This window comes from Triticum aestivum, chromosome 3B (assembly GCF_018294505.1).
Source record: "Triticum aestivum cultivar Chinese Spring chromosome 3B, IWGSC CS RefSeq v2.1, whole genome shotgun sequence".
Lineage (NCBI taxonomy): Eukaryota > Viridiplantae > Streptophyta > Magnoliopsida > Poales > Poaceae > Triticum > Triticum aestivum.
In genome coordinates, this window is record NC_057801.1 from 70,099,112 (window position 1) to 70,109,803 (window position 10,692).

The 10,692-nt window shown below is 49.5% G+C and overlaps 1 protein-coding gene across 1 annotated transcript; it reads left to right on the forward strand.

Moving 5' to 3' along the window:
- The first annotated feature begins 9,983 nt into the window (after positions 1 to 9,983).
- On the forward strand, positions 9,984 to 10,277 carry LOC123064818 (protein transport protein Sec61 subunit gamma-like). Its single transcript, XM_044488221.1, has 2 exons — positions 9,984 to 10,075; positions 10,160 to 10,277. The coding sequence occupies exons 1-2, from the start codon at positions 9,984 to 9,986 to the stop codon at positions 10,275 to 10,277; spliced, it is 210 nt and encodes a 69-aa protein (XP_044344156.1).
- Positions 10,278 to 10,692: the final 415 nt, after the last annotated feature.

Below are 10,692 nucleotides of genomic sequence, written 5' to 3' on the forward strand. Positions count from 1 at the left end.
TATGGCAAGGAGAGACATCTTGAAGAGGAGGATGCTTGCGGCGGCCGGTGCGTGTTACAATGTCGACGATGTTTTCTCATCGGGATTTAGAACCAATGTCGCCGATGCATTTAGTGCGCCCAGCGATGCTTTCGGTCCGGAGTTGGAAGAAATGCCGGTGATGGATTTGGGGGCGGCGATGGCATCGATGGAGGTGGTGCGGAGTGAAGATCATGATAATGGGTGAAAAGTGACCAAGATAATGATGGACGTGGTCGTCACTTTTACATGAAGTCCTTTTGTGTCTGTCGTACAAAACTATGCTTTTATTTGCGCGCGAACTATGTTTTCTTATTTGAATTTGAATTCAATTGTTGGAATCACTGTCAAATCACTTATTGGTGGTTTTCGGTTTGTGGGTCGATGCGGGCTGTGACCGAGCAGACCCCGTGTAGCCGACCCATAAAAGAGCATATTCTGCGAATATCTTTTTTTACGGGGTTTGACACTACCACTGCCCGCGCCAACCCGCAAAGCCGTTTTTCCGCGAACTGTATACGTGTTTTGCGGGTTGGCATTATACGGGGTCTGCTAGAGATGCTCTTATACTATTACCTGTGTCCTACTTTATTGGCCCTCAGTATATTTTGTGTCAAATTTTGACCGTAAATTTAACTAACAAAATGTTCTGGCATGTCACCAAATATTATATCATTCAAAACTATGTTCAGATATGAATCCAATAATATAATTTTTGTTGAGATGCCTTAACATTTTGATAGTTAAAACCTTGATCAAAATTTGACACAAATTACAAAGGGGACCAATAAACCAAGACGGAGGTAGTAGTTTATACTAGTGTCATGCATATGACACTAATCTTAGTTACTATCTCCATAGTGTAAAGAAACATAATAGTAATGTTATAGATGGCTTTGTTTCTTAACTTGTAGACTCATCTTCTTTTGGGAAGTGTTATGTTACAATAACATAGTATGTTACTCTAAACATATCTCTTCTCATTAAATACATGCCACTTAAGCAAATTCATCTTGAATTGCGCTATGTTACTTGCTAAGTTACTCCCACTATGACTAGCTTGATGTGCAGTGGCCAGGACCCCGTTGCAGAGTAGGCCTTGATCTTTTTTTATTCAGAAAGAATGTATATTTGTGAAATATAAAAAATTCATCGGAAGATAACTAAATTACATCAAAAAAATTGAATCACCGAATGACCACTACCTCTAACCATTGTCACTCCTTCCATACCGTCCCCGGGCTAACATTGTTGTTGACTGCCAGAAAGTCTTCGTGCGCGTGACTCAATGGACCGGCGCCCAGGAGCCATAGTCGCCATCGTTGAAACCTCGAATTGATCTGAAGTGCTTGACATCAGATCTTGTAGCCACACACGTACGTCAAGAAAGCCTAATGTAATGTTCCAACCAGATCCACTGATTTCCGGCCATTACACATGACGGGATCTAGACTAACCACAAATACCAACATTAGTCTTTCATACACACTTGTCCTTACTCGGGCCACCATGTGCACCTTGTATCTAACTTCTCAATTGGCAACTCATCCTCAAATTGCTTCAAGCCATACATATTTAACTTTGAGTTTCCTTGCGTATAGGTTTGTGGAAAAAAGAAGAAATTACTTGTTGATAGGAGTAATCTATCATTCCTATTAAGCAAGAATGTCACATCTAACCTCTTGCCCCAAGGTGACAACGTGAATCTACATCGAAACTCCGTCCTAATGAACAAATTCGAACAGAATTGAAACCCAAAAGATTAACTCGAAGATGAAGCGCTTCCATCCGCCAGAGCGACGCCCATGGAAGGGCAAAAAAACCTAACCTAAACTACTAGTCAGAGCTAAGACACCAGGATTCCCCTCTCTCGCCATCAGTCGCCAGAGCGACAGGTAGAGGAGAGTCGAATCCAGAAGTTGGTTGATGAAGCTTGGAGACACCTTCCAAAGCATTTTGCTCTCACTATAATTATTATGGACTACTGGCATATTTGGCAGCAAAGAAATGTATGTGTTTTTTAGCACATCAACCCCTCTGTGCAGGCCTAGAGACTGATTTTTCTCCAACGTATCTATAGTTTATGAAGTATCCATGTTGTTATATTATCATTCTTGGATGTTTTACAATCATTTTATAGCAACTTTATATAATTTTTGGGGACTAACCTATTGACATAGTGCCCAGTGCCAGTTGGTATTTTTTGCTTGCTTTTTACTTCGCATGAAATCAATATCAAACGGAGTCCAAACGTAGCAAAACTTTTTGGAGAATATTTATGGAACAGAAGACCCAGGATGGGCCAAAGAAGTACCAGAGGGGTGCCCACCTTGGTGGCCTCCCGCACCGCCTCTTTTCCCTATGAATTCCTAAATATTCCAGACCCCCCCCCCCAAAAAATAACCCTAGATCAAAAGTTCCGCCACCGCAAGCCTTTGTAGCCACGAAAACCCAATCTAGACCCCATTTCGGCACTCTGCCAGAGGGGGAAATCATCACCGATGGCCATCTGCATCATCCTGGCGGCCACCATGATGAGGAGGGAGTAGTCCACCTATCAGAGTATTGGGCCATGGGTAGCCTCACCCAGGTCCCAGGACTTATCAAGACTTTGGGCCAGCTCCGCCTAGCTAGGCCCCAAGCTAAAGCTCCACCCTCTGAGGGCCGGCTGGCTGTACGACCAGCTACTAGAGGGCGGCCAACCCCAACCTACAGCACTGCGTGTGGCCGGCTCCAGCCCGCCGGCCTCTAGGGAGGGCGGCATCGGGCAGGCGGCCACCTCGCGGCCTCGGAGCAACCGAGCCCCCATCGAGAGTACAAGTTAGAGCATGGCTACAGTGAAGCACGTCGCCCCCGACGCCCGGGGCAGATGTGGCTACAGTGCTCCGTACAGGCGGAGATCTCCGCACGAAGGGGCACTGTGCCATGTCTCCCCTAACGTCGCTCCGAGCAGGTGGAGTCCTGTTCCCCACGACGGCCTGTCGGTACGACCTGACGACGGCGGGCCCTATAAGGCAGAGACTCCGTAGAAGACGGCGGAAGCTCAGTCACTCGGACGCGAGAAGGGCCGGCCTCCAGCAGGCGGCCGTCCCTTGCCCCGAGGCAAGCATGCCATTAAGATGATGTGACCAGGTGTGGCTACAGTGATCTCCCACCAGGCGGCGGGACTATAGCCACGCTGAAGATGACCAAGCCCCCGTCACCAACGGCACGACTACAGTAAGCAGCCACCAACCAGTCGGCGGGGACCACCAGGCGGCGGGCCCCAACGGCCGGTGGAGAAGCCGGAGGCTAGAGACACTGACAACCGGGCCCAACACCCGGACGGATTACCATTGTACCCCTGGGGAGTAGGCCTATATAAACCCCCTAGGGCACCCATGCAAGGGGTTCCAACTCTGATAGAACTAGCCAGTCACCTAGGGCAGGGAAGTGCTAGCCTTGCCTTCTCCTACCTCTAGACACAGCTCAAGGAGCACTTTGTATCACTAGTGCCTTAGTGATCATGCGGAGACCCCGCAGAGCAGGAGTAGGGGTATTATCTCCATGGAGAGCCCCCAACCTGGGTAAAGTTCGCCGGCATACGTGCCTACGCCTTATCCCGCTTCCAGGCACCGGTGACGTTCTACTCGCTCCCACCATGATAAGCCATCCTTTGGAATATGTCGCACCCAACCCCTGACATTTGGCGCCCACTATGGGGCGAGGTGCACCATCTTACGGAGATTTTCTCTGGATGGGAACCCTGTTCCTTCCCGGCGAGCAAAGCCAGCCGAGAACGCCTGATGGTGTCAGCCCCGACGCGCTGCACGGCGCGGAGATCGCCTGCGCAGCGAGCTGCCTCGCCGACCTCGTACGCGGGATCGACCTCTTCGATGAGCCAGCCTCCGACGCGGGCACTAGCTGCCCTGAGAGCCGCCTCGTCAGCCTCCTCGACCAGCTCCATGTCACCAGCGAGCCTGCTGTGGACCTGGAGTCTGTTGGCTCCACCGATCTGATGATCGTCAACTCTGACACGACGTCGTTCGATGCGTTCCCCATCAACGTGGTGGTCTACGACGAGCCGCGTCCTCGCAAGCACAGCGGAGGAAGCACTGTCACGGAGGTGCTCGTCATCAACAGCGGGGAGCACTCGGACGAGCACACTCGAGACCCTCTCGACGCGGCTCTGCGCGACCTAACAGCGCTCATCCCAGAGGGCATGCATGCTGAGGCGCTAGAGGCACGCCGCCTCCAACTTCTCGAGAGCGCCGGCCGCCTGGCCAGCATGTGCCGACTCTCGGACGCCTACCGGCGCGAGATGGATCGGGCCATAGGCGGCACGCCGGCTCCTAAGGGGCCTAGCCGCCTCGGCAAGGTTTGGCAGCATGGCGCGACCGTCGCTAGTATGTTCGGGGCAGAGCGCCCCGTCTATGCCACGCCTACAGAGAACATCCGGGCCGCCCAGGCGGTGATGGACGAGCTGGCAAGTATGATGGTGATGAGCACCGCCACATGACGGAGCGAGTCCAGCAGCTCCTAGACGCGGCCACCGCGCAACACGAGTCCGGCTGCCGCACTGAAGTTCCAGCCCGACGAAACAACGAGCCGCCCCCACGCCAAGATCATGGGACGACATCCCGGACACCGACTGGTGGCGCCCGCGGAGGAAAAGGCAATGAGCCGGCTACCAGCCGCAGTCGAACGCGCCTCTCCATCGAGCGAGACGAAGATGGCCGCCCACACGCGGTGGAGCAGCGAGGCGACCAGCCGCCTCCTCCGCCTCGCAGAGCGAGGCATCCCACTCTGCCTCCTGTCACGCACCCGACACTCAGCGACCACCTTGGCCGCCGAGAGGGAGTCGAAGAGAACGACGCCCGCCATCGGATCGATCGCCTCAACCGATCCCTAGATCTAGAAGAAGAAGACGCCCTGGGCCCGCCCTGTTTCGGCCCCCGAATCCGAGATGAGCCCTTCCCCAAAGGGTTCACTCTCCCGCAAGATACGCCCAAATACACCGGCTCCGTGAAGCCAGAGGACTGGCTGGTCGATTACTCCATGGCCATCAGCATAGTGAACGGCAACAAGCGCGTTGCCGTGAAGTACGTTCCGCTCATGCTCTAGGGCACTGCCCGGACGTGGCTCAACAGTCTGAAGCCCCACAGCATCAACAGCTGGGTGGATTTCACCGAGGCCTTCATCCGCAACTTCACCAGCACGTACAAGCGGCCTCCCAAGCCCCGGCAGCTCTCCTTGTGCATCCAAGGGCCCAGCGAATTGACTCGCGACTACCTCACGCGCTGGGCCGGGCTGCACAACTCCTGCGAGGGCATGCACGAGGTGCAGGCCATCGAGTACTTCACCGTCGGGTGCCGAGAAGGCACCCTCCTCAAGCACTGGCTTCTCTTCAATGAGCCTACAACTCTCGACGAACTGTTGATCATCGCTGACAAACACGCCACGGCCGACTCCTCCATCAAGGCGGAGATATTAGTCGTTGCATCCGGCAAGGTAGCGCCTCAGGCTCCTCGGACTCCGGCTGGCGAGACCAGTCGGAGACAGCCCCCAAGCAACAACAAGCGGAAGGCCACCCAGCCGGCCTCCAACAGCCGGCAGGTGGCGAGAGTCGAGGATCAGCAGCCGGAAGGGCAGCCAGCACCCAAGCGTCAGAAGGGTGGCAAGCCCAACTGGCTGCCCGCCTTCTCGTACAAGTAGACCCTTGATGCTCCCTGCAAGTTTTACAGTGGCGTGAAGCCGTGCAACCACACCACCCGGAAGTGCCACTGGCTCACCAGGATTGCTAAGGGAGATGGCCTCCTACCTCCTCCGCCTGCCGGCCCGCCGCCTCCTCCGCCCCAGCAGCCGACGGCCCGGCCAGTCGGCGCCATTCAAGATGAGTATCCTGCAGAGCACGGAGCCTATGTCGTGTTCACTAGTGTGGCCGACGATAGGCGCAGCAGACAGTAACAACAGCAAGAAGTGCACACAGTGGCCTCAAGCACCCCAGAGTTCATGCATTGGTCCGAGAAGCCCATTAGCTGGAGCAGGGCCGACCATATGGAAGTAATGCCTTCCCCAGGTTCCTACGCCTTATTCCTGGATGCCACCCTCGCAACAGAGAGGTGGGCTGCTCGTTTCTCCAGGGTCTTGGTAGATGGCGGCAGCAACATAAACATCATGCACTACAAGAAATATGTCAACTTATGACCTTCTGTCAGTGACCCTGGAAGAATTGGTCATAGATTTATGACCATTTGAGACCAATTGGTCAAAAGCTGTTCGAGGGGCTCCAAACCCTAAACCATTGCGACCATTTTGGTCAGAAAGGTCATAATTTCCTTACATGAAATGGTCATAAAGCTAACAGCGCTAGTCCGCTGCCTTATTTCTAGTTGTTAACGACCAATATAGATGGTCATAGCCTTGTAAATTGTGGTGGGTTGCTATGACTAGGCGCCACCTCATCAGTTTTGCCTATGTGTCATGTCCATGTGGCAGTTTTTGCCCTAGGTTGTGAAGCAACCTATATTTCTGTCATTCCCAAAATTCCCAAAAAAATCTCATAAATTCTTTGGGTCATATCTTCATCAAATATGTAAAAACCTTCCTTGCCTAGTTCAAAAATAATTCAAAAATATTCATTTTCCTATTCTGTTCAGAGTAACAGTTTGTGAAGGAAGTACCACTTTGGCATGTCCAAATAGTATCCATTTTCTACAGTGCTTTCCTATGCCCAAATAACCATCCTCCACCAAATGCCAGCTCAATCCATTCATTATTCTGAGCTGAGATTCAACATTCGTATTTATGTCCAGTGTGGTGGTTTGCAAAGCAAGTACCACCTAGGCTCCTCCTTTTGAGCTGAAAATTTGTGAAAACGGTCTTCTTAGTAACTAATCATCCTCAGCCAAAACTCACGCCCATTAGCCATGTACATTTCCCGTACCGCTAATCAAACACTTGGCTGCTAATTCATGTTTGAGCATCGATTGGTCTCCCCGTGAGAATCTTATGTTGTAATTTTCTTCCTAGCACCAACCTGGGGAGTGCCAAACCCACTAGACATGCCTAGGCCGCCCAGAACACAAGGCAACGCCACGGTCACGCGGTGACCACGCGGCGGGCTTGCGAGTTTACGCGCTCTAGAGTTGGGGCCCTCGGCCACCGCCCAAACCTCGATGTATCGCCACCAAACCATGTATTTATGATTAAATAGGTCCTTATGTAACTAGAAATGATTTTTTTGAAAAAATAAATAGCAAACTATGAGGCAGCTGCAGTTCCAATTTGACCCGCTTCCAACTGAATCGACAGAAATTTGTCTTTTTCACGAGAGGTGGATGAAAAAAATTTACACCAGACCATTTTTTCAATTGTGCATTAAATATGGCCTAGTATTTTATAAAAATGATTTGGTCCAATTTTGCAACAATTATTTGGTAGTTCCTTCACAAAAAAAACCTCCTTTCGGGCACTCGAAAAATGGAAAATGGTTTTTTCGTCCAACGAAAATGAAAACTTCCTTAGGCAACATTGTTTGCTATTCCAATATGCACCCTTGTGCACAATATGCGATCATTTGAACAAACTATGCCATGAATGTGGCCATAAGATTGATCATTTGGCTTGAAAGCCATGAATCTTCACACTTGATAGCTCATTTCTGAGAACACTTTTTTAAAATAATTACCGTATTACAAGTTTATTATTTTCCTGGAAACTTGGTCACATATAATGACACAATGCGAAGGTTTTCCAATTTTTTGAATTTTTTATGCCCGTTTCAAAATGCGGTCAAAACGGCGGGCTTGACTGTTCCTAGCTAGTGGTTGAATCTTGGAATTTTTTTGGTGTTTCTATGATTAAATAGGTACTTATGTACCTATAAATGATTTTTGGAAAAAATAAAGAGCAAACTATGAGGCAGCTATAGTTCAAATTTGACCCGTTTCCAACTAAATCGACGGCAATTTGTCTTTTTCATCAGAGGTAGATCAAAACTTTTTTCACCCAACCATTTTGTCAATTGTGCATTATATATGGCCTAGTATTTTATAAAATTGATTTGGTGCAATTTTGCAACAATTATTTGGTAGTTCCTTCACAAAAAACCTCGTTTTGGGCACTTGGAAAATGAAAAATGAATTTTCCGTGCAAAGAAAATGAAAAATTCCTTAGGCAACATTGTTTGGAATTCCAAGATGTACCCTTGTGCACAATATGAGATCATTTGAACAAACTATGCCATGAATGTGGCCATAAGATTGATCATTTGGCTTGGAAGCCATTGATCTCCACACGTGATAGCTTGTTTCTGAGAACACTTTTTAAAAATAATTGCTGTATTACAAGTTTGTTATTTTTCCTGGGAACTAGGCCACATATAATGACACAATGCAAAGGTTTCCTAATTTTTTGATTTTTTTTGAATTTTTTATGCCCGTTTCAAAATGCGGTCAAAACAGCGGGAATGACCGTTCCTAGCTAGTGGTTGAATCTTGGAATTTTTTTGGCGTTTCTCTGATTAAATAGGTAGTTATGTACCTAGAAATGATTTTTGGAAAAAATAAATAGCAAACTATGTGGCACCTACAGTTCAAATTTGACCCGCTTCCTACTGAATCGGCGGGAATTTGTCTTTTTCACCAGAGGTGGATCAAAACTTTTGACACCCAAACATTTTGTCAATTGTACATTAAATATGGCCTAGTATTTTAGAAAAATGATTTGGTCCAATTTTGCAACAATTATTTGGGAGGTCCTTCACAAAAAAACCTCCTTTTGGGCACTCGAAAAATGGAAAATGGTTTTTTCGTCCAAAGAAAATGAAAACTTCCTTAGGCAACATTGTTTGCCATTCCAATATGCACCCTTGTGCATAGTATGACATCATTGGAACAAACTATGCCATGAATGTGACCATAGCATTGATCATTTGGCTTGAAAGCCATGAATCTTCACGCACGATAGCTCATTTCTGACTTTTGGAAAAAATAAAGAGCAAATTACGAGGTAGTTACGGTTCAAATTTGACCCGTTTCCAACTGAATCTGCGGAAATTTGCCTTTTTCACGAGAGGTGGATCAAATTTTTTTACACCCAACCATTTGGTCAATTGTGCATTAAATATGTCCTAGTATTTTAGAAAATTGATTTGGTACAATTTTGCAACAAATATATGGTAGGTCCTTCACAAAAAAACTACGAGCAAACTATTATTTTTTGTTTAAATGGCTAAAAAATGCTAGAAATATCGGAAATGCATACAAGTTGGTTATCATCCAGAAAATGTTGTATAACTTGAGTGATATTTTTTAGTGGTGCCATTTTTGGAAAAAAATATTGGCAGTTGCTTGACAAATTCCCTCTATTTTTACCACTTAGAAACTATTTTAAATGATACATTTCTTGGACCAATCAGAAGGCAGAACCTCCCTTCCCACGGATCACCCCGCCTAAGCCGATCTGAGCCGTCCACACCATACAGATCCAACGTCTCCTAAACGCACGCTGGCCAACCAAACCCTAGCATCTTGCAGCACACTCCCCTCCCTCTCCCTCTCCCCGACCCATGCGGCGCCGCCTCCCTCTCCCCGACCCAGATCTCCCTCCCCGACCCAGACCTCCCTCTCCGCCGTCCCAACTCCTACCCCGCCGCCGGCCTCCCCCCAAGCGCCGCTGCTCTTGACCTGCAACGACCAACGACGACGCCCCCCCCCCATCGCTGCCCCCTCCTTCCCCATCCCGCCGCGGCGAGGAGATCCATTCTCGCCACCGCCATTGCCCCCGCCCCCTTCTCCCTGATTTAGACCACATCCTCCCACCATAGCTCGCCGCCGGGCCTCCTCCTCCCCTCCTCGCAGATCCAAAGCACAAATCCAAACAGCACACCATTCGCCCGTTGGCTTCCCCCTCCCTTCCCCTCACGCACGCGACCTCATCATCGTCATCGGCTCGGAGATCTCGCCTTCCCGCCGGTAGCAGCCATGGATGCCGTCGACTCCGTGGTGGACCCCCTCCGCGAGTTCGCCAAGGACAGCGTCCGCCTCGTCAAGCGCTGCCACAAGCCCGACCGCAAGGATAAGGACCAAAGACTCGCGCCTGCTCGTCCGGATCCGGTTCGTTTTCCTCTTTCACCAGATCTGACGCTGATTCGGCGCGCAGAGTTCACCAAGGTGGCGGCGCGGACAGCGATCGGGTTCGTCGTCATGGGGTTCGTCGGCTTCTTCGTCAAGCTCATCTTCATCCCCATCAACAACATCATCGTCAGCTCCGGCTAGGTGCGAATGCGTCTCCTCTGATCCCGTCTCCCTCTTGTTTGCACGGTTTAGTTAGACTTGGGTCCTATTGTCTCGCGCTGTGATCTGTTGGATCTGCGGTGTGCGTGCACAGTCCTGCGATCTGACCAATATTTAGTAAGCTAGATTTTAGTAGATCCTTTTTTCCTCCAAATAGACCTGCCAATTTCTACCTTGTTAGGAGAATTCGGATGAGTCAAGGGTAATCAGCTGTGGGGAACTGGGGTCATGCTTAAGTCATTGCCGCTAGTTGCCTCCGCAGGACGAATTGGGGGCATAGGTTGGTTCCTCACCACACAATTTGGGAAAAGAGGAGCTTTTGCAATGTTTCGCTGTTTCTGCACATACCACTAGTTCGCCCAAGTTGGTGTCGATTCAGTGCATCTAAATTGGCAAC